At 40.9% G+C, this 25,051-nt stretch overlaps 1 protein-coding gene across 1 annotated transcript in view; it reads right to left on the bottom strand.

Moving 5' to 3' along the window:
- Epsti1 (epithelial stromal interaction 1) overlaps positions 1-25,051 on the bottom strand; it is a 96,359-nt gene that overhangs the window by 39,810 nt on the left and 31,498 nt on the right. Inside the window, exon 6 of the mRNA XM_021203733.1 lies at positions 21,924-21,997. Within this exon, the coding sequence (XP_021059392.1) occupies positions 21,924-21,997 (74 nt within the window). The remainder of the gene's footprint in view (positions 1-21,923; positions 21,998-25,051) is intronic.

Genomic DNA, 25,051 nt, shown 5'->3' with positions numbered 1-25,051 from the left:
TGAGACAGGGTTTCTCTGTATAGCCCTGGCTGTCCTGGAACTCACTCTGTAGACCAGGCTGGCCTCGAACTCAGAAATCCACCTGCCTCTGCCTCCCAAATGCTGGGATTAAAGGCATGTGCCACCACTGCCAGGTTGCTGGTGAATATTTATGGTACTCTAGTGACCATCCAAGTATGACATACAGTTTTACGTAGTCATAATTATGAAGCTCTCCTAACTGAAAACTGTAAGTGATGAATAACTTTTCCAGTGGTGTTTGTGCTGTTGGGAGGAGGCAGCTCCTCCTTATCTTACTTTCTTTTAGCTACCACACAGATTCAGTTAGCCACGGGGTCCAGACAGAATATGTACATGAGTAAAGAAAATAGATTAGGCTTAGCAATAAGTGACATATTGCAATCAGATCAAAGACTGAGAGAACATCAACCATGTTGGAGCTTTTGACAAACCTGAAAATGATTTCCCATACAAGGGGGTCAGCTGCTACTTAGCTACAGACCAGCATTGCCAATGGGTAACAAGCCAGCAATGCCAGATGGCCCAGGTTTTACTATTAAAACCAAACTGCGGAAATTTTTAATGAGAAATAATTTGACAATTAATTTTAAAACTTTTAAAACTTTGCAGGCTTACACCGCCGGCCCCAAGCAAACTATGAAATAAACAAAGCAAAGTCCTCTGCAAGCCAGATGTGGTCCCAAGGGCTCTTTGTCATGATTAAATCACTGTTTTTGCCTGGCCGTGTTTGTGTTGCTGACAAAACATTTATTTTAGAACTATAGGTTCTTTTTCTTTAGGTTAAAACTAGGAGTAAGAGCAGCCAAGAAATGGTTTCTATACTGCTTCATATCTGCCAGCTAAAAGACATCACACCGTATTTCATTTTTATGCCAAATACTAAGACATATCATTTTTATTTACACTTACAGCTCTGTGTATTTGTGTTAATATACAAAAAGCAAAGACTACATGTAAAATGAAAAAGGAGAATCCCAGAAAATATTTATAAGCAAAGAAACATAATAAAAGGTCTACAGTGCAAAATTCATGGAGAACACTGATAAATCAAATTTCAGAGAGACAAAGAGCCCAACCTACAAGTGGGTAAGAGGTAGATAAGATACACTTCACCGAAGAAGAAACATAATTAACAACACGAATACGAACAATGGCTTAGGTCTTATCCAACATCACAGTGTCAAGGCCTTACACCTATGAACTTCATGACAACCTTGTAAAGATGTCATCATCTTCAATTCACAGAATTCAAGGCCATACAATTAGCAAATATCAAAACCAGGACTCAGACTCAGGCACTCCAATTGCAGAGGCCATACTTTCAGCCAGGATACTGGACTGCTCCTAAGGAGGAATGCCCATGTGCAGAGATGCTCTGTCTCAGAAACGAGTGAAAATAGGAAAATTAAAACAAGACGCAACCACCCATGAGTAAAGAAAAAAAAGTACTTTTTAGATATTGAAAGTTGCCCCATGCTAAGGAGAATATGTGGCAGAATTTCTCTTACGACTTACTGATGGGAAAGCAAATTAATCACCTGGGAGGAGGAAATTTGACAGCACCTGGTGGAGCTGCATGCATGCGCATTGTCTAGACGTTTGTAATAATGGGGCTCTTGACACCTAAGGAGAACTAGGAACACAGAATCCAGCACCATTCTTGTCCCAGACAAGAAAAGAAGAGACAGAAAGGAGACAAACAGGGGGGGAGGGAGAACAGGAGGGGTAAGGAAATGAGTTGACAAGAAGGTCTCCCATCTGACAGTCATCTTGTTCTCACCCAGACCCCAGGGCTACTGTGGAGTGATCCAGTTCCTATGAAGACTTGTTCTACTGTCAGATAGCTGCATCTGATTCCTGCAAAGTAACATTCAAATTACCCACACTGCCCCCTAACTTGATGAATGAAACCTATTCCTTTAGCAGTCAACGCTTCTCCCTCATGTTGGGACGTCACTCCTACCCTGATGATTTACCGAGACAGCCAATCACAAAATGCCCTTGTCGCCTTATGCCACTTTCTGTCTATTTAGACTCTTCCCCAAATTACCTAACCAGAGTTCAAACCCTATACTAGGCTCTGCTGAATGCCCCCCAGCACCCCCTAATACTCCACTAGTCTCTATAGTGTTTGTTTTGCTTTGACAATAAGCACAATTTGTTCACCTATAGGTGTGTCTCAAGTGGTTAGAGGGAAAGGATACTGACGAATGTGACACATCAGGGCAGGATTTCTACAGGGAAGAAGTGGAGAATAATAGCATTGTAGCAGTCTCTTTAGTACTTCATTTCCTTTTAAAATTAACAGGGCATGAGCAGTGTAATAGAGAACAGGCACAGGCACCTTGGTTGCCCTGAGCTGGGAAAGCCCAAGGAAGGTCCACTGTCGCTTTCTTAGGACAAAAGCTTTCCAAATGCCCGTAGTAAATCCTCCATGGGAGGAACTGTAAAACTGAGACTCACCAGTGGAGTGTCTTAGAAATCACTGGGCCCAGGCCTTCGACTTTCCAGCATGTCTGGAATGGAATCCAGAAATCTGTTTCTTAAAAGCGCCCACGGGGTGATCTTAAGAGCTACCACATTACTACAGATGGGTATTTAATACACATAATTATCTTAGATCCATATGATTCTGACTTATGAATAATTCATGTTATAGAGCACAGTTGGAAATAAAATTTCAGCGTATCTCAGAAACTGTCTGAGTGCTTACAGGACATTCTGCCTCTTCCTTGCAAACACTTTGCAAACCTAACTTTGGCTCTGGGAAATCTGAGTGAGTGAGTAATCACCTTTTCATTCACATGGACAGTGTATGCATCCTGAGTCTCTGCTATGGACTTTGGAGGCATTATTTTGTACCATCCAATTTCCTATAACTGATGTAAACAAAAGATACACATCTGTTGGCACTAACAGAGCCCGTGTGATAAGAATCCAAAAGAAACTGGCCCATCAGAGACATACGTACCATTTATAAAATCAGAAGGAAATGATCTAGTAATGGGAGGGATAAATTTTCCTGAATTAATCATGTATTAAAAATAATGATTTCAACTTATTTAACAGTTTTTAATGCTTTAACTTTTCATCACAAAAGTAATGCATGAATATAATGAATGATTAAAAAGGAATAGAAGCCGGGCGTGGTGGCGCACACCTTTAATCCCAGCACTTGGGAGGCAGAGGCAGGTGAATTTCTGAGTTCGAGGCCAGCCTGGTCTACAGAGTGAGTTCCNGCCAGCCTGGTCTACAGAGTGAGTTCCAAGACAGCCAGGGCTATACAGAGAAACCCTGTCTCGAAAAACCAAAAAAAAAAAAAAAAAAAAAAAAAGGAATAGAAAACAGAAAAGTTTATGTAATAAAATAATGATGTCCCAGGTAATTTTACTCTCAATATGAATCATTTCATATGTATCTTCCTGGGCAATTTCTGATTATTGGTAGGCCTTTGTTTAGGGAGATAGAGATGTGAGGTATGCTTTACCTCAGGGGATGGCAATTAGGAGGGCGCACAAAGGCCAGATGTTCTTAAGTGAGTTTCTCTGGGCCTTGGCTTGGAAGAGATAGTACTCCCTTGGCCCCCTGCAGCTGTGTCTGAGGTCTGGGCTGAGAAAGAACAAGAGAAGATGGCTCGGCCAGGCCTGAAGTGGCTCCTTTATGGCTACCCACATGGTTCCTAGTGCTCTTTCCTCTTGTTTGATGGTAGCACTCAAAGTAAACTTGAAAGATGCTTGCTAAACAAGGTCGAGGCTCCATTTGCCTGAGTTTTCCACTGCTAGAGGACAAAAGTTAATCTTCAGAGTCACACACCTGACCTTATCACTTTACCTGGAAGACATATTCTTCTTGGTTATTGAGTTGGGTTTGTTTTCTTTTGTTTTGTTTCTTCACCATAGCTTTTTTCTCTCTCTCTCTAAAGAGAGATATTTTCCCCCTAAGTGGAATACTATGATCTTCTGTTTTACTCTGACTTTTCTGCATTAAGCTCATCCTTCGAATTCCATTCATATTACTTCTTACATATCTACCTTAATCCTTTACCAGTTAAATACAGTTTTATCACATACTTACTGATGAATACTTAGGTTATTCTAGTGAGCATCACACTATGTACATCTATGCACATATAATAATATACTAAGATACGTAACTAGAAATTATTGTCTAGTATATGTTCATATGGATATCCATATTTAAATCATGCTTAATGATGTCATGATGTATATATGAATAAGTGTTGCTCCTAAAACTATGTGTATTGAAACTACCAATTTGGAGCCACATCTCCTTCAAGTGTATATCAATCCTTGAATATTCTATTGATCTCAGGTACCTTCAAATAACATAGACTTGCCCATTGATAAAATTGAGACCATAAACTTTCCCCAAACGTTCATGTGTTAGAAGTTAGTCCCCGAGTGATATTACTGATGGGTAGTGGAACCTTTTAGAGGAGGTTTCTAAAGGGAGGTCTTTAGGTCTTTGTTGTGCCCTTGAAGGGGATCGTAGGACCGTAGTCTTTTCTTCTACCTTCTCTTGCTTGGCCAGAAGGGTAATAGTTTTGTTCTACCGTGTACTGGCTGGTTTTGTGTGTCTACTTGACACAGGCTGGAGTTATCACAGAGAAAGGAGCTTCAGTTGGGGAAGTTCCTCCATGAGATCCAGCTATAAGGCATTTTCTCAATTAGTGATCAAGGGGAGAGGGCCCCTTGTGGGTGGGACCATCACTGGGCTGGTAGTCTTTGTTCTGTAAGAGAGCAGGCTGAGCAAGCCAGGGGAAGCAAGCCAGTAAGTAACATCCCGCCATGGCCTCTGCATCAGCTCCTGCTTCCTGACCTGCTTGAGTTCCAGTCCTGACATCCTTTGGTGATCAACAGCAATGTGGAAAGTGTCAGATGAATAAACCCTTTCCTCCCCAACTTGCTTCTTGGTCATGATGTTTGTGCAGGAATAGAAACCCTGACTAAGGCACACCATGTATTTCTATCAGGATGTGATACAATGGCACAGGCCCAAAGCAACAGAACAAATTGATTATAGATTACACCCTCCAAAACTATGAGGCAAAAGAATTTTTATATATTTAATTTTAGTACCTCAATTTATTTTATTATGATAATGGAAAACTAATAGGCCCATCCCCCATTACTGCTCCATTCTTCGATCCTAAACTGCTCTGGATATCTGCTCCCTCTCCCTGCCTTCTAGAACTTTCACCATGAAAATTAATATCTGCAACAACTAAAATCCAACAACTTTTAGCTGTAATGTTGTATCAGAAACTCTCCCTCAGGAGTAGCAGCACCTTCATTAGGCCTCCACACATACACATGCACAGACACCACACACATACCATATAGAAACATTTGTTTTTTAATTTTCCTCAAATATAAAAATCATTACTGGGTAAGTGCCAAAGTAAAAAATAAAGTTTTCATTACATGCCACACATGTGGATGTTAATAAATTCAACAAGTAAAAGTTGAGGATTAATAGGATATTCATATAATATTAAAATATCGCGATGTAGACACGTCTCAGTTACAAACGGTGACTGCATCTTCACAGTGCAGACTACTTTAACTAAACAACCAAAGTAACATCATGAGTGGAAGGGACATAAGTGTCATGGACCTTCTGATAGGATGCAGCAAGAGTGTGCATCATTCTATATGGTACTGCTTATTAAAATGTATATCTTTAGTCTAATAGTGTCAGACAGATGTAACTGGAAGGCTGTTCAAATAATAGATCACCCTGTATAGGAGAAAACCAAGGGGTCATGGTGAATAGATGTTTTTGTGATCTTAAATCAGACCCTGAAATAGAAAAGAGACTTGGAAGAAAAATTGCAAGTTTCTAACAATGTGTTTTACATATATAGTACTATGGCAATGTTAATTGCCTGATGTTGATAATTATACTACCAGTTACATAGGCTATTAAATTCTCTTAGACGAAGGTGTCAATGGCAATTATACTATTTTTATATCTTGTCTTTAAGGTGAAAATGATTTCAAAATAAAAAGGGGGGAAGGTCTTCTTTTAATATATTACTTGAAATTTAACTGTATTTGAAAAAGTGCTTCCCCTGCGCTTCTGAATTAGCTACTGTCTTTGTCACTATTCCATTGTTGGGAAGAGATATCATGACCAAGAGAGCTCTTTAAAAGGGACATTTAATTGTGTGTGTGTGTGGGGGGGTGCATACAGTTTCAGACATTCGGTCTATTATCATAAACCAGGGAGCATAATGGCATACAGGCTGGAACAGTAGCTCAGAGCTATATCTTGATCCATTAACAGAGAGAGACAGAGACAGAAAGACAGACAGACCTTGGAATGGTATTTTCAAGCCTCAAAGCCCACCCCTCAGTGAAACACTTCCTCCAACAAGACAACAACTCCTAATCCTTATAATCCTATTAGAGAGTTCAACAACCTGGTATCTAAGGAATCAAATTTATGAGTCTATGGGGACCATCCTTATTCAAACCACCACATTATAGTCCTGTCCCCCATAGACCTGTAACCGTATACTCATGCAAAAATACATTCATTCCAACTTCAAAAGTCCCCACCATATATAGTCTCAACATGGTCTAAGTGTCCGAAATTCAAAGTCTCTTCTGAGACTGAAGGGAATCTCTTTTAACTGAAAACACCGTAAAATTTAAAACAACAACAACAAAACAAAAACAGACTGCACACTTCCAACATACAAAAGCACAAAATATGCTTTACCATTCCAAAAGGGGATTAAGGGGGCATAGTGAGGAAATACTACACCAAAGCAAAACAAAAGCCAGTAGGGCAAGTCGAAAGCTGGCTGCATCTCCATGTCTGATGTCAAAGTGTTCCTCGGCTATGTTAACTGCAACACATTGCATCTTTCCTTGGAATGTATCCCATGACTCTGGCATCTCCACCATTTGGGGATCTTCAGAGTTTACCCTCTCAGCATCACGACATGGCCTCTCTAGGCCTCCATGCAGAGGCACCTCTGACAGGCACCTGGCCTCAGAGGCTTTCCTTAGCCACAGAGGGAGATTCCACAATGCCTTTCTTGTATCTTCAACTCTGAAGCCAGAACCACGTGGCCAAAGCTGCCAAGTTCTGCTGCTTGATGGTGCTGGAACACGGCCCATGTTTCGATTACATTTGCATCAACCTTCTGTGGCTAATGGTTTCCTTCAATATTTACGATTCTTTAAAATTCCTTTTCCAAAGTTAGAAGCTAACCTGGATGGGGTCTTTTCCTAAGGTCACCACTCCCTTTATTCCATTTAGCATCAGGATTTTCTTTAAACTTTTTATCTCCTTAGACTGTCTTGAAATCTCAGGAACACAGTTAATCCAAACCTCTTCAATTTAGCCTAAGACCAAATTTTAGAATAGCAACAAAATGCAGCCAAATTCCTTGCCAAAATATCACAGGAATGGTTTACAAAGCACCCAACTGTTTTCCTAATCTGAAGTACCAAGTACACAGTCTGCCAACAAGCCACGTGGTCAGACCTGTCACAGCAATACACTGTTTCCTAACTTCTGTCTTAATCACTCTTATATTTCTGTGAAGAGATACCATGACCAAGGCAACTCTTATAAAAGAAAGCAAGTAACTGGGGTTGACTTACAGTTTCAGAGTTTAGTCCATTGCCATTGTTGTGACAAAATAAAGAACAAAAGCAACTGAAGCAAGGAAGTCTCTGTTTTGGTTCACAGTTTGAAGATATCATCCATCATGGCTGGGAAGTCATGGTGGCAGGACCTTGACACAGCTGGTGGCTAGCACTGCATCCATGTTCAGTAGGCAGAGAAGAAGGGATGATGTTTCCCCTCTTTATGAAGAAGTTGGGACTCTTAGCTGATGCAATGATGCTGCCCATATCAACTAACCTAATCTAGATGATCCCTTACCCACATGCCTAGAGACTTCTTATTAAGTCTAGATTCTGTCAGGTTGACAATATTAACCATTGTACCCCTTATGTACAATTTCTCATGTGCATGTCCCTCAATGCCTGAATGTTCCTCTTTGCCCCTTGTCCTATTGCTAGACCATTGCTTCTGCCTGGCTACTTAGAAAAGCATTCACTTCTGTAATACTTGCAACCATTAGAATATAGCATCCTCTTTGTCAGTCAGCTTTCCTGACCACCATTTCTCATTTGCAGAAGACTTGATCCTTCCTTCCCTCAGTGGCTAATCTCAAGAGTCAACTTCATGAGATCTAGAATCACCGAGGAGACAAGCCACTGGGCATGCCTGTGAGACATTCTCTCCATTGGGTTAACCAAGGGGTAAGACTAAGATTCTGGACTATATAAAGAGGAGAAAAGGAGTTGAGCAGAAACATTTTCTCTCCTCCGTTCCTTGAGTGTGGATGCAAGGTGACCCAGCCACCGTAAACTTCTGTTGCTGTGACTCTGCCAACATGGCAGACAAGACCATCATCTTTTGGCCAAAATAATTCCTTTCCGCCTCAAGTTCCTCTCACTGAGCTATTTTACTACAACAACTGACAAAGTAACCAAGACATTCCCTATGTCAACAGCTGTTATCAACAGAGATATCCAACTTTTCCTCCGTAAACTTTCCTTCCAGTACACCTACCTGAACAAATCCCGGGCCAGACTGAGTCAAATCAATATTCTGCCAACCACATCTCTATTTCTTCTCAGCGTTCTCATCTCAGATAGCTTTTCTCTACTTTGTGTAAACCACAGACTCCTAGAGTATGCTGGTCAGCTTTCTGTTGCTGTGACAAATACTTGGGAAAATCCATGTTAGGGAAGAAAGATTTATGCTGGCTAAGGCATCAGAAGATTCTATCCATGGTCACTTTGTCCCATCGCAACCAAGATAGAACATCTGATAGGAAGGGCAGGGCAAAACAAAGTTGCTAATCTGACGATAGTCATGAAGGAGAGAAAAGAAAAACCGAGAGATGATATAGTCCCCAAGGGGACAACCCACTGGTCCATTCACCTCACCTTAGGTCCTAGTTTGTAAGTGTCAGTCATAATTCTATTCCATTCCGCTGATGAGTCCCTCTCCTCTAAAACGTACGTGTCTAATCTTACACCTCTTGGCTACAATCTCTTTATAATTTGAGAGTAGAGAAAAACAAGTATTATATCTTTCCCAAAACTGAAACTCCAAATCTCATTCTCTCTTTGTCTCTTCTCCTTTAAAAAACAACCTTTTAGGACTGAGAATGACGCTGCATGGCTCAGTGGTAGAAGATTAGTCTGTAATGCAGAAGCTCTGGGTTAAATCTATAGTTGTGCATCAATATTAGTGTACACACAGAGAGAGACACACACACAGACACACAGATACACACACATATACATATATATACTGCCTCTTTTTAACCATTGGTTAATCCCTTGTCATTAACCTATTCTGTCATCCTTAAGAACTTCTTTCTTCCCTTCCCTTCCCTTCCCTTCTCTTCCCTTCCCTTCCCTTCCCTTCCCTTCCCTTCCCTTCCCTTCCCTTTCCTATCTCTCTCTCTTCTGGTGAACATTGTTTTATCATTACACAGACAATTTAGGAACTCTCCCCCTATTAACTGCATTTCATTGTTTTCTTTCTCATTTGGCATCTCTACTTCTACCTCCCTTTGCTCTAGTTCCCTTCTTACCCAAATCTCTACTTCCTCTCACAGGTAAGCTCTTCACAGTCCTAGACACTGTTTCCCTCTCGTTAAGCATCTCAGCAGCAATAGAGGATTGAGAAATCCCTCCTCTCAGCACTGACTTCCTCTTGATTCCCATGACTCCATACTCTATACTCTGCCTCTCAGAGCTTCCACATCCACCTGAACTCTAAATGAGTTTAGTTCCTGTAGAGTTGGCCCTGGGACTCTGCTCAAACCCAGTCTGTCATAAGTGATTTTATGCATGTCATGTCTTAGATTTACATTACGTGCTAGTAATTTTTATATTTATGCATCCCATGTATTTACTCACAAATTTGTATGTGCAACTGCTCATTGCACATCTCATAGAGGTCTCAAGCTTAGCACGTTTAAATATTAAACTTTGATATTTTTTTCTAAAACCTTGGTCCATTCCTTATCATCCCCATCTCCGTGTTTGACACCACCATACATTCAAATATAGCACATCTTTGACTCACTGCTCCTACACATCAGCCTATCCCACTGACGCTCCATACAGATTCTCCATACAATAGGTGTTTGTTCTAATCTCTGCCTAGAAGTCACCCTAAGAAAAGCTTCCATAAACTTCTATCTAAACCCCTATATAACGTCATTAATAGATTCTCTATTTTACTCTCATCTCCTCAGATACAGTCTCAAAACAGCTGAGTAGTTACTTCTTTAAAATGAAAAAGAGAGGGATAGAGAGAAGGGGGAGAGAGAGGGAGGGGAAGGGATGATGGTGATGATGATGATGATGATGATGATGATGATGATGATGATTCTGGTGGTTTTTCCATAAGAATAAAATCTGGTTTCTTTATGGCCCACCTAATCTGCCTAGCTACTGCCAATCTCAGCAAATTCACAACCTCTTCTCTAATTTCACTTCAACTCTTACATACAACTTCTTTTTGGTTGATTGAATCACTCTGTGATGATCCCTGAGCCAAGAACCTCTCTGTCTTGGTTTCTGCCATGGCCAGACTTCTCCTCTCAGCAGTAATGGAGAACTCAAAGTTCTCTCCTTTTGGGAATGTGTCTCTCGATTTCCATGATCATCTCAGATGTTCTTCCACATCACTCAAAACTCTGAATGATAGAGCTCTTCTACCCTGGGTCTTCTCTCAAATCTACAGTCTTTCCTAAGTGATGGTCATCCATTTCCATGGCTTATAGTAGCATAGCAATTTCTAAGTCCGCAGGTCCTGCACATTTGCTCAAAATTTGCATATGCCCTCAGTTCTAGTGTCACCTTCTCAGGGAATCAGGAATCCCCTATTATACTAAGGATATTCACCCCTCTAGGTCCCTTTTCTCTTGGTCACCCCTGTGATCTGTTAAGGAATGGCCACCACCTGTGTATATCTTTGGCAGCTTGTCCATCATCTGAATTTCCACATTTAGTCATGGAATAACATTTGTTTGCTCACAGGATATTCATAGAACCTAGGACAGTGCTGGGCACATACTAGTTACTCATTGTCAATCAATGAAAACATGTTTCCTGATGCTTTTATCGACACATTGATACTTTTCTCATTGCAACGATAAAATTTGTATTTATGCTTTCTAAATATTTTCCTCTTAATTGCTTATTTAAGAACGTTGTCAGTTTTCTTAGAGTTATCTTTTTCATATTGTGGAAGAATTTCTTGTGACTTGGGTCTTTATCCCACTATGTCTCAGGTAATATTTACTTTTAGATCACCACTTACATGTAGCTTTTGTTCACTATGCCTTCCACTATAAAGTTACCTTCTTAAGTCTTTTTTTCTTCACTGCTTCTGGGATTTATACAATGCTTAGAAATGAATAAGCCCTAAAATTGTAACAAATCATTACATTCTATCTGTGTTGGTTCAATACAATTTGTCAAATCATCTATCTGTTTGAGCCTGATTTTAAGAAACACTTCCTTCCAAATATAGCTAAAGTCTTAAATACTGAATTCTCCCACACCTGGGGATCTCCCTGTGGATTTTTATAGTATTTAATTTATCTATTTATCTCTTGGTTACAATACTAGTGACATTAGGCTATACCTAACAGCGCTTCAAAATTCGTGGTTTTTATCACAAACTACTTTCAGTCTTGACTTCTAGTTTTCCACATTAGCCATTTAAAAGAACATTTAAGCTCTTCATAGTGAGTATGGTACCCATTATCCCAACACGCAAGAGGCTAAAGCAGAAGGATTGTGAGTTCTAGGCCAGCCTAGGCTAGACTTTGTCTCAAAACTAGGATAAAAGGTCAATGGGGCATTTAAATTCTTATAGCTTTAAAGCGTCTTACTGCACAATTTCTAGTTTTACTATGTTTTCAAGAGTTGAGGATCTCCAGGATTTGGAGAGCCGTTTGGAATGTACTGACAGTGTCTGAGGTTTCAGCCCGGGTTGGTGCTATCGAAGTTAACACAGTGTTCACGAGGAATGTGTTCTCATATACCAGGTGCAGTGCTTCATGGTCTTGTGATGTAATCGTTATTCCATTCTGTTACTCCTGTGTCAGTCTTTCGATTGATGTATTTCCATGGAGAATTAGAGAATTAGCTAAATAAATGAAGAATTCAGCAAAGCCACACTCGGTATTAGAGATCATAATAGTATTTTGTCTACTTTTTGTGTCCTACATATATTTCAAATCATTGTCACTAAAGGTTTATGTTTCATTTTCTTTGAGATTATATATTTTATCTTCATAAAATATTGAATGTTTTTCACCTAGAATTCAATTTGTTTCATATTAATATTGCTACGTCTGCTCTCTTTTGTGGGCATTTATGGATATATTTTCCATGCTTTTGATTTTTAACTCTTTTATTGATGTCCCTCATAATAGCACAGTTAGATATTTATTTTTATGCTGCCCAAGAGGACTTTTAGAAATATATAAACATGATTTATATATCTTTTGTAAGCATTAGCTTGTTAGGTTTAATATTTTCCTTTCTTATGTTTTATTGTAAAAATTCAATATTTTCTGTATTTTGTTGTGGTGATCACATTGTCCCTTGTCCCACTTTCTCATGTTTTTTTTTTTTTTTCACCCAGCCAGCTTGTACAAAGGGTTAACGTGTACAACTAAACACATGCGCAGCATGCTTTCTGTCAGCATCTGGAGCCCACAGGCCTCTGAGCATGCAGCAAAGGGAATGGAGCTTAGCGCAGCCCAGCCCCTTCTCTCCCATTTGTGTCTCTTCTAGGGTAAGAATCCCCCATGCTCTGAGCTTTATCCTGTTCTTGCTTGGAGAAGAGCATGCGGGAGGGGAAAGAAGCAGAAGAAAAGGAGAAAGAAAGAAACCGGATATATGTTTGAACCATAGGTCTTCTCATTTTCTTTGACATTTTCCTGCCATGTCAAGTCTTCCTCCTTTGTCTAGAGTTCCTTTTCTAGTGGGTTTTTTGTTTCTGTTTTGCTTTGTTTTTGTTTGTTTGTTTGTTTGTTTTATTTTACTTCAGAAAGGTTTTTAGAACCCACATGGAAATGATAAAGTTGGCTGTGCCAGGGAACTTGTCTCCAGGATGGACACACATTCTCCCAGGTGTGTTCACCAGGGACATTTTTTGACCCTAGGGCTGCCTTTGTGACTCTCATGGATTAAAAAAGTGGTTCCCAGGTGGAGGCAGCCAAGCCTCCGCTGGGAGTTGCATGAGTGTAATGCAGTCTGCTCTCCTTATGGCGAGGCCTGAGCAGTGGGGTCCCCACATGGCAAGGACCTGTGAGCATATCCGTGCAGACTCTCCTGGCCTTTCCTGAGACAGTGCTTGATTCACTTTTGCCTTGCCCTTGCAGTCTTGGCTTTGCTATTGGAAGTCTTTGCTTTCACTTTATCTGCGACCAGAACCAGAACAAGGAAGGGTCAAACTATGATTCATTCTTGTTTGTCTCTGAGGATCGTGGGAGTTTGTGAATAACGGTGATGCAGTTGAGTCAGCACAAAGCCCTAGCCTGGGTACATCAGCTAACATCAGGATGCTCTCTTTTGATGGGAACTTAGGTCAAACGACAATTTGCCCGCCAACCTCTTCCAAACAACAATTGGTTGACAATCAAAATGTTAGAAAGATCTCACTAAACCACTGGGAACATTCGGAGGTGAGACAAGCAAGGAACAGGAACTGACTCGGGTCGCTAATTTGCTGAGAGCCCTGGACGTTAGAAGAATTAGATCTCTTGATTAGGATATAGGGAGATGCTAGGCACCAATAGTTAAATCAGAATACCCTGGGTGTGTCTACCTCTCTATACTGTAACTGCAATTGCTACCAACCACAGTCATTTAGTTAGTACTAATGTGCTGGGTTAGATATTATGTACTAATGTGCTGGGTTAGATAGTAACTGCTTGCTGAGGCTGTTTCCTCTCTCTTGATACAGTCCATGGGTTAGCAGAAAACTGCGGAGATTGAGGAGGGGAAGGAGAGGAGAAAATATAGTGTGCACATTATTGTTAAATGTAGGAAGTTCTTTAGAGAGGTTGGGCATGAGATAATGAGAAAATGGATATAAAACTTCTTCAGCTGTGAAAAACTAAGTGTATAAATAAAGGTGGCCGGAGGCATCTCGGCGCCTGAGTGTGTGAGCTGCACCTCTTGGTCCATGTCTTCTCTCTCCTATTCTGCACATCCTCCTTTGGGTTCTGAACCCCAGAAGGTTGGATGTCAGCACCCAGGGTGCCTCCGTGCTAGGCTTGTTTGGGGCTTACTCGGTCCAGCACATCACCCTGGGCACTATGCTGACTCTTCAGTGGACCATATCCATCAATGTCCCTATGGGTGGCAGCTATCAGTTCTCCCTCTATTGTAACTTGAGGAAGTGGAGACCCAAAGAGGTTTGAAAACATTCTCCAGCTAGAGGAAAGGAGTTAGAGTTTGAACTAAGGAAGTCAAGGCCCAAATACTCTTCCCTCCTGGGAGGGAAGCACTCATGTTGGGTTCCAGCAATGAGATAATCAAGTTAGACTCTTACAATAAAACACTGGCTAACGTTTCTCTTCCATCAGTTACAGAGGAAAAGAAAAACTCACCTAGCACTAATGTCTAGGCTTTGGTGCTCTGCTATTGAAGGTAAGCAGTGCCATGCAACAGTAAAACCAGAGAGGTTGCTATGTAAGCGAGGTGTGTTATAACAAGTGTAAAGCTGCTCCGTAACATGTCTAAACATAGAAAAGCACAGAAACTTCTGCAAACCTTAACGATGACTGGACACCCCAAACTCTGGCTATAAGGAATGATTACCACTGCTTTGTCGCTGATAGTATGGCCCTCACTCTGACCTTCTCCCATGACTGACTTTTTTAAAGTGGTAAGACAATCATATAACAACCCCTGATTCCCGATAGCGTGGAATTCAGAGCAAAGCTTCCTCAAACCTTTCATCTGCCACAGGCCCAAAACCTGTAAGGAGTGCCTTCTGAAATCTTACTGAGGTACCTCATGGTACCCCACAATTCAACTGTGGAGACTGGAATTCATTTTGAAGGCAACAAGAACAGGAAAAATCAATTATTTTGGACTAGGGCACGATGTGACCCAAACTGTGTTTCTAAAACCTAACTTAGGGGATTGTTAGATGCTCAGTGGGTAAGTGTGCCAGATCTTACCACCTGAGCTTCATCTCTGGGACACAAATGGAAGAGAGAACTAACTGTAACTTCTACACAGGCCCGAGACTCATAAAACAATAAATAAATGTGACTCACAAGTTTAAAAACTAAACGCAACAGAATTTGAAATGTTGCGGGAGTCCGTAGGGTCACCAGGGAACACAAAAGAAACGGGCATGTTATAAATTGTGGGGGATGCAGAAGACAACCTTGTGAGGGAAAAAGTGGGATGGAGAACGAGGTGCCACAGGCTCCTGTGACTCCTCAAAGAGTTCCGGATCTGCCGTACGTGCATTAGATCTAAGATGGCTCACGGCGTACCTTTACGACAGCAGAAAGGAACTGAGACCATAGCAGTGGCTGCTTCCCCTCTCCTCAATGGAAGTTCTTACAGGTGAGGGTACTCCCCCATTCCTTCTGAGTTACCTCATTAGGCAGGGCTTTCATTGGAGCATGGTGACAGTGTGGCAAGATGAGATTGGCCAATGATTGGGGGGCTTGGGATTGGCTCAGACACTATATACAAGCGTATAATGCTAGGCAATATACTCAGATCTACACCCTGATGCTGGTCTAACGTCCTGGGATTCATCACGTGACTCCATCACCTCTCACTCCCATCCCCATCCTTGGTCCGGGTCTCACAATGAGTACCAACAAGAGAGCAGTGTTCATAGGAGCCAAAGGAGGTGATGTAGGCTAGGCTAACTACAGGATAAAAGCTGATGCAACCCCAACAATGGCACAATTTAACACTCACCAGTAAGGAAACTCCTCAGATGGAATCTGTCATAAGCTGTTCACTTTCATTCTGAACAAAACAGACACGGGGATTTTATATCTCTAAATTCGCTTCATTAGCATAAGCTAGGAAGTTATGAATAGGATGACTTTCCAGTCACCTTACCTAAATTATGAAACTCAAAGTTGGATTAAAGCCTACCACATGGATAAGGGAGCGCTGAAGCCCTTAAGTGTCTTTCAAAAGTTCCCAGGAAGGGCATCAGAAGTTTCGCGAGCAGATTGGAAGGCAAACTTGGGGCTGAAGTGTGCAAATTCAGCAGCCCTGTCTGAATCCTCAGCTCCAGGAAAACTAAAATAGATGCAGATGTGCCTCTGAGGAACTTAGCGCACATAACTATTCAAGTGCAAGGAAAAGAGACACATGGCTCCAATGGTGGAAACAGGGACATTTTCCTAATATTACAGTCATGGCACAGGGCTGTAGGAGGGACGGGGCAGTCCTGCTTGGGAATTTGGCTTGGTTTCAAAAGGTTTTCCAACCAAAGGGTTTATCATCATTATCATCATCAGTTTATCCTCTTTACATCCTGATCACAGTCTCTCCCCTCCTGCCCCCCTGTCCCAACCAAAGTTTTAAGAATTGAGATCCTTCCGCTAGCAAGATAGCTTAGTGGCTAGCCTTGGCAACCTGAGCTGAATTTCAGGATCCCAGAGTAAAAGAAAGCTGATGTTGAAAGTTGCTCGGTGACCTCCACGTGTATTCTGTACCTATGCATAAACACACACACACACACACACACACACACACACACACCACATCACATCACATCACATACACTAGTAAATTAATAAATTTTAAATTTATTTAAACATGCCCCATCTCTATATTGAGATCAACTGCAGAGTTAACCAGGGTTGAGCTTGGAGAGTGGAGGCATTGCTCCTATTTGATGACTGGAGAAAACACTAGACTGATTTTTTTTTTCTAGCCCTTCTTTTGACCACCCTAGACCAAACTTAGAACTTAATAGAAAGCACTAGACGGCAAATTGGGTCAAATGTGGCAAGGGCTGCCCCGATCTCTCCAATAGTCTTACCTCAAGTCGCCATGTGGTCCCATCCTCCCACCTACCTTCTATTCCCGACTCTTGTGGTGGCACCCTGTGCCCTCAAATTATCTAGGTTTAGTTCCCCAAATTTGGGGACCTCAATTTGGCTGAATTACTTACTGCCTCTATGATTTTGGAAAATTTCAACTACCTAAGGCTAGCTATATCTATAAAGGAGAAAAAAAAAAATCCATCTCTAGTACATTTAACCTGAAGATTAAACATTTTTTTAAAGGCTCGGTGTTCACTGCAGAGCCTGACATTCCATTTCTCAACTACCTGGCAGCCTCTGATTACTTTGATTTGAAAGAGCTGAGCATTTGGTACTTTTTAGATCACGATCATTTACAGTAAATAATCACTAGGAAAGTATTACGAGTTTTAAATATTTAGCCTACTCATATGCTTCCAGAAAAATCTTCAAAGAATGCTACTTTTTCCTAATACCAACACACAATTGCCTCACCCTATCCTACCCTTGACATCCTTGTTAAATAGACTCGAAACCCACACGGAGCTGGGTATGGTTGCACACACCTTTAGCCCCAGGCCTCGGGGAGGCAAAGGGCAGACAGTTTTCAGTGAGTTCGACCAGCCTTATCTGTATGGCAAGTTCCAGGACGGCCAGGGCTAAACACTGAGACCCCGTCCCAAAAGACAAACACCCAAAATGAAAAACACACAACTAGAAAAATCAAAAAGCACATAATTATAAAAATGGCAACACTCCCAGAACAAATTCTTATTCAAATTTAGAATACACTGGAGTCAGTGTATTATTAGACTAAAAAAAAAAAAAAAAATGAGGACACAAAGGTGGGAAATGAAATGGAGGCAAACCTGGGAAAAGTTAAGCAGAAGATTAGAATAAATATGACCAAAATTCATTATGTGAAATTCTCAAAAGAATGAGTAAAATGTTTTTAAAATTAAAATGTTGAGATTTATGTTATGTAATGTTCTAAATAAGCTAAATCACAAGTATCTCTTTGCTGTTAAAAATAAAGGCTCTGTCACGTGTTCTTCAGAGTCGGGCATTCTTTTGTACCATCAGCCAATAGGAAAGCACCCCACCCTGAGAGAGAGAGAGAGAGAGAGAGAGAGAGAGAGAGAGAGAGAGAACCACATTTGAATTTTTATAGGCAGTAAATAGAGACTAAAAGTAATGGCGAAAGTACTATGTCAAGGTTAAAGGCCCATTTCTACCCTCTGCTTTCAGGTTCGAGAATCCTAGAACTAATTCAGAGTTGTGAAATTGGAGTCTGTCCCCAGCCAGAGTGGCAAACTTAATGCATCATTAGTCGGGTCTGCTCTCAGCTGCCAATCGAAATAGTCACAGCCATTCGATTTTTAAAGGAAAGACAGTGCTGCAGAAGTGCATTGTAGAGGTCTTTTCATAAAAACCATCCTGTGTGCTCCATCTGCATGTGCAATCTGCTTGTGTATTTTCAGCCAGCTTGCATGGGCAGATTAATGCGTACAATTAAAAAGCAACCTCACAGGCATTCGATAAACTGCCTTCCTTATTACACTCAGGAGAGTGCCTTTAGTTGTCAATAAAAGCCTAGTTTTCTGCCTGTTAGCTAAATAATTGACAACACTAAAAATAATCAGAGGCAAATGAACAGAGTCAGGAACAAGGTGTGGAGAAAGAATGCGTTAAGATGTGCCGGGGTACCGAGGGTGGCCATCACACGCCTTTTCTCCGTGTCTCCAGCAGCTGGATTTTACAGTCCACTCAAGTCCACAGCTGCCCTTCTCAACAGCAAAACCTATTGTTCCTGGTCTGCTGTTCGCACCACACCATCACAGCACGCTCAAACTGGCAAGGTATCGACTCCTTTGAAAGAACTGCTTATTTGGTTTCTATTCCGTGTTCCTTTGCCTGACAGCTTCAAGAGAATCTCATTCGGGTGTAGGAGGTAGACGGTCCAGTTGGTTTGGGGAAATCCAGACCTGTTTGGTTTGCACTGTTAGGATTCTAACAGCTTTGCTAATCCTTTTTTTTTTTTTTTTTAATAACCTTTTATAAACTGGTTCCAAGAAAGTGTAATAACGATTTTTCTATAGAGGATCCACCTTTTCTAACAAATTCCTCTAATATTTTCAGCATTGTAATGGTCGGTGGTTTCATCAGCTATTGGTCCCTTAATTTCAATAATTCAAAACACAATATTCTTAAAGGAAAACGAAAAAAACCATACACCCTTATGTATCTAGACTTCTTGTGTTCCTCAATAGGCTTTAAAAATCAGTTTGAGCTACTTCTCATTTTTTAGCCGACGTCCCCTGTTTCCTGGCTAACCGGCAGGAGCAGGAGCAAAATGTGCATGTAATTGAATTCAGCTCTGCTGGTCCTGTGAGGTGGCTGACAGCAAAGCCTCCTTTTCTTCTCCCCAGAGTAAGGGTGACTGATCTTTAGCATTTAGTGAAACACAAACTCAAGAATCTGGGCTACTTTGAAATGACAGGAGGCTGGGTGGACCAGCCTCCAACCTTTGAAAACTCCAAAAATCTATCCTCCTTCACCCTACCCTGCCTCAAACCCACAGAAAAAGACTTCTTCAACTTCCTAGCCCTGGTCTTAACTTGGTAAGGAGTGATATACAGGGTTGGAGATATATATATATATATATATAGATAGATAGATAGATAGATAGATAGATATAGATATAGATATAGATATAGATATAGATATAGATATAGATATTCTAACATATCATATATACATATGATATGTTAGATATTTTCTTTATTTACATTTCAAATGTTATCCCCTGTCCTGGTTTCCCCCTCGAAAACCCCCTGTCCCTTTCCCCTTCCCCCCCCCTCAACAACCCATCCACTCCCACTTCCTGGCCCTGGCATTCCCCTACACAGGGGCATAGAGCTTTCACAGGACCAATGGCCTCTCCTCCCACTGATGACCAATAAGGCCATCATCTGCTACATATGCAGCTGGAGCCATGAGTTCTACCATGTGTGCTCTTTGGTTGGTGGTTTAGTTCCTGGGAGCTCTGGGAGTGCTGGTTAGTTCATATTGTTGTTCCTCTTATGGGGCTGCAAACCCCTTTAGCTCCTTGGGTCCTTTCTCTAGCTCCTCCATTGGGGACCCTGTGCTCAGTCCAATGGTTGACTGTGAGCATCCACCTCTGTATTTGTCACTCACTGGTAGAGCCTCTCAGGAGACAGCTATATCAGGCTCCTGTTAGCAAGCACTTGTTGGCATCCACAAAAGTGTCTGGGTTTTGGTGATTGTATGTGGTATAGAGCCCCAGGTGGGGCAGTCTCTGAATGGTCATTCCTTCAGTCTCTGCTCTACACTTTGTCTCTGTAACTCCTTCCACAGGTAATTTGTTCCCACTTCTAAGGAGGACCAAAGTATCTTTTCTACTCTTGCTGCTGAGTTTCAACATGGTTTGATAGAGGCAGGCTGAGCCCAGTGCTCCGAGAACACTAGAGGATGCTAGACTTGGGAGGAAGCACCACCCTCTAGAATGTCACACCCCTGAGCAGCTCAGCACCTGAGCTAGATAGATGAATGAGAGACCAGAGTGAGTGTAGGGAACAACAAGCACTCAGTGAATGCTGTGAATGCTATGTAAAAAGGTTCTTGTGGGGACAAAAAACCCACCTTACAGTCCCTACCAAATGAAGTTGCACAATTCCATCGGATAAGGGCTCCTGTAAGAAATACCACCCCCATGTTCCCAGAAGATCCAGGGATGTTTAAGCCTTTTAGGACTTTTCTTTAATCCGTATCCTTGGCTCATTGGACAGATATGATCATCCTTATTCTGAAAATAATCAAACCAACAAAACACTGAAGGGTTCAGAAGGGTTCCAGAGCTGAGCAGTGGGGCTGAGATCTGGAACCCGGCAGCTTGGTTCTAGCTCTACATTTAGAATTACATCATAAAATAAAGAGTGCTTTGCTTTTGTCTTCTTATAATCAGGGCTCATATACCATCCCAAGGGTTAGGTTCAGACAGGGGTTTCCTCTTTGAACCAGTGGTTCTCAACCTTCCCAACGCTGTGACCCTTTAGTACCATTTCACATGTTGTGGTGACCCCCAACCATAAAATTATTCTCACTGCTACTTCATAACTACAGTTTCGCTACTATTGTGAATCATAATGTAAATATCTGATATGAGACACCCCCCCCAGGGGTCGTGACCCACAAGTTGAGAACCACTGCTTTGAAGTATGGTACAACAGAGTAGGGGTTTTTGGGTTTTTTTTGGTATCGTCAAAGTATATTATTAGCATATTAAATATTATTACTCAGGAATCATGCTTGGAAAAAAAATACCTTGGTTTATAATCATTGGTTTGGAGTATCAAAAAAAAAAAAAAAAAAAAAAGTGCTACCTCCATTCTCAGCTAGAAAAATACAATGGTAAACAGACCTTGGCCCACTAGATAAATACTATTTAGACAAAGGCTGCTTAGCTATTTCACCTCAAACACCATCCTCTTTAAAGCACCCTCCTGGAGACCAACACAATCTGGAATCTAACTTATTTATAGAGGTAAATTCTTCAAATTTAGTTGGATGGTTGCTCATCTGTTGACCACTGGAAAATACTTTGATGACTATAAGCGACCTCACCTCAGATTCACAGAGATGGTAGAGCTCAACTGCATGATTAATATAGTCCCAACCACCCAACACCCAATGTTTAAAAAGTCATCGTTCCCTAGGGCCCAAAATCTTAGCAATAAACGTACAAAGAAACAGAGTTGTGATGTCATAAACTTACAACTGATGATGTTCTCGAAATGTGGCTCTTCGGATGTCTTCTTGGAGTTGCTTTTTCTCCTCTAGTTTATTACTCTGAAATTGAACAGACCAAAATGTGAACTGTTCTGGAAGCTTTAGGTAGAATCATGACGTGTAAGTTGTTCCAAACCCCAAATCCTATGTTCTAGTGGCTACAGAGACCCTGAGGTCTCTTATGACCCGTAAGTGCTACATAGAAGGCCCCAAGATTCTCCCTTAGCTCCCCTCTCACAACTTGACTGGCTAAAAAAATTACAGAATCACAATTTCACGTTTTTATTTCAGCGCAAAGGATAGCAAGATCTATTTTGAAGGAAGTGAAGTTTGTGAAATGTTCCAATAGAAATAATAGATTTCCATACCAAGCATGATAAATTAAAAAAAAACTCATGGTTAAACAGTTTATACAAAATGTGTGTGTGTGTGTGTGCGCACACACATGCGCACACATGCACATGTGTACGTGTGTGTATATGTGTGTGACACATTCTACCAAAATATTAAGGAAAAAGTTTTCAATAACTCAGCCCAACTCCCCGCTGACTTAGACACTTAAAGCTGTTGAAAAACTGAGTAGCATTATGTCTGAAGAAAGCTATCCACTTGAGTAAAAAGAGTTCTTTTCTTAATTAGCTGTCTAGAGAGGCTTCCGAGATGTGACTTCATATTTGATATCACTGTCACCATGGCTTTGGCACATTTTAACCTGATTTAAACAACCCAAACCACTTGCTTTTTACTTGCTGTGACACTACTGTCATTGTTTTGAATGTGCCTAAGGAAAAAAATAGATCACATTCTTAGACAAAAAACAAAATGCAGATAGGAAAAAAAAACAAGTTCTGCAGTACGGGAGGAAGGTGAAGCTTTAAATGAGTTCAAAAGGAGCCACAAGGCAGCTAGGCATAAATAAATAAACAAACAAATAAACAAACAAATCATCAGATTTACTTAAGGAAGATGTATGAAAGAGAAAAATAGGAAGCATCACTTTTAAACTCTGATAGGAGTCAGGCTCCATCATTCACAAATGGGAAGCCTTTCCACTTTGATAGGCAAAATAGATGTTTTCCATGAAAAACCAAAACCAAAACAAAACAAAACACCCCTGTAGTGAGTACTGTAGAATCCCTAAAATCAGTTATGCAGCTAGCAATTCAGCTGTTAATGAAACAGGATTCTAGCAAGGAAATGAGAGGGGAACTTAATATCAAATAACTCTTATAATCTAGATAATATCCTCAATTGTGAGCCCAAACATGCTGCATTGTGAAGATCTCTCCATCTACCTGGGATAGAGGCAGTCAAATGGTGGAGGACTGCAAGCAAGCAGAGTATAAACAGAATGTATTGATGAAACCAATTGATAAAACAGATTTTTCATATCAGCCCAAATTCTTAGATTTCATCAGATCACCCAAACATATTTGCACAAATACAAATGTGGAAGGAAACTCAGCCAGGATACAACCACTGACTGTGGAACAATATCTCTAAATCACATGCATCCAATATTTATCCAATGAGTGTATTATACTATATTATATAGTATGATTTATATATTTGTGCTATGAACACAAAAGTACCTGTCCTATAAAAGATACAGACAAGAGAACAATGGAGAAATGATGTTAAATACACCAAAGGAGAGACATTCTCAAGTGAAATAATAATAATTTCAGGAGGAGACCCATAGAAAGATAGGAAGGTGCGATTTGAAATATGGAGGTGTGGAGACTTTTGTCATTTGTTAATTTGATTTAGTTTGTTACAGCTTTGAGATTTCAACTTTTTATTTCACTCACGGTAGAATCGTGTGCCCCATACTCCACTTGCAACAACTGTGGATTTCAGCAAATGCATAAAAGCACATAGATAGAAACTAAATTGTAATTTGGGTGAGTAAGAGTTGACTCAGGAGGGCTCATCACAGGAGTTGTGCAAAAGCATAAATTGGTAGACTTACAAATAGCCCAGAAGTCATGTGTTCTTGCCCATCCTCCTTCCTCAGTATCATTGGACACTGCCTTTCTCTTGGCCATTTAGACCCACTGCTGACCCTTCTCCTGCCAGCTCACCTGCACTCCTGGAGTCTTAGCTTTGGAGAGACTGGGCTTCAGACTTCAGACTCCCCCTCCTGCCTTGACCTCCAAGCGATACCTGGTATCCCCTTTTCTGAAGGGATCACGTTGGCCTTTTCAGAAGTGTGTGAGATTTAGAGACGTGCTCCTGAGTATTCAATAGGGATGTTTCTAAATTCATAACTTAAGACAAGCTGTGATCTACAGCAGCACAAAACTTTATGGTTAACAAGAAGATGCTGGCTAATTTCAAATACATGCATAGGAAAACACGGTTATTTTCCTTTTGTTCCATGTTGCCCACGTTGGCTTCAAATTTCTGAGTCTTCCTCACTTTACTTCCCAAGCACTGGGATTGCAGGCACGTACCACCTTCCCCTCCCTAGGCACATACCACCTTCTGCTCCTTAGGAGGGTTTATTAAACTGTTTAAATTTTAAAAACATTTAAGGACCAAGGTAGACAGCTTGCTTCTCTAATGTGTAAGTTCTTACCACAGCCTCTAAGATACCTTGTTCACTGGGTTATAAGGGCCTGCTTTATGTATGCACACTTAATGCAATTTAAAAATACTGTATGATTTAACAGTTTCGTAACTTGAATAGATGGCCATAATCTTTCACATTGAAAAAAGAAAATGCCTTTGATAGTCTCTTAAAGCTTGGGGGGAAATGACTTTTCTTTTCAAATTCAGTTACCGGGGAGACTTCAGCACGCCAGGTCTCATGAAGACATGGGCATTTTTAATGATGCCCTGCCTTCCTGTCATGATGGACATTCAGCTTTCTGGAATGGTAAGCCCAAATAAACCCTTCTTTCCATTAAGAACAGAAAAAGAAAAGAAAGAAAGTGGAGGGAGGAAGAGAGAGGGGGAGGGAGGGGAAAGAAAATAGAAAAGTAACAGAGAGTAAGGTAACAAAAAATAAAGATAGTCACAGCCTAATGGGAAGTCCTATTGTGAAAAGGAAAGAAGATAGAAGGGAAGGGAAGGGAAGGGAAGGGAAGGGAAGGGAAGGGAAGGGAAGGG

This window comes from Mus pahari, chromosome 8 (genome assembly GCF_900095145.1).
Source record: "Mus pahari chromosome 8, PAHARI_EIJ_v1.1, whole genome shotgun sequence".
In the NCBI taxonomy this organism is placed as follows: domain Eukaryota; kingdom Metazoa; phylum Chordata; class Mammalia; order Rodentia; family Muridae; genus Mus; species Mus pahari.
The sequence above is the reverse complement of the archived record's forward strand: the minus strand, read 5'-3'. Positions and strand labels throughout refer to the sequence as shown.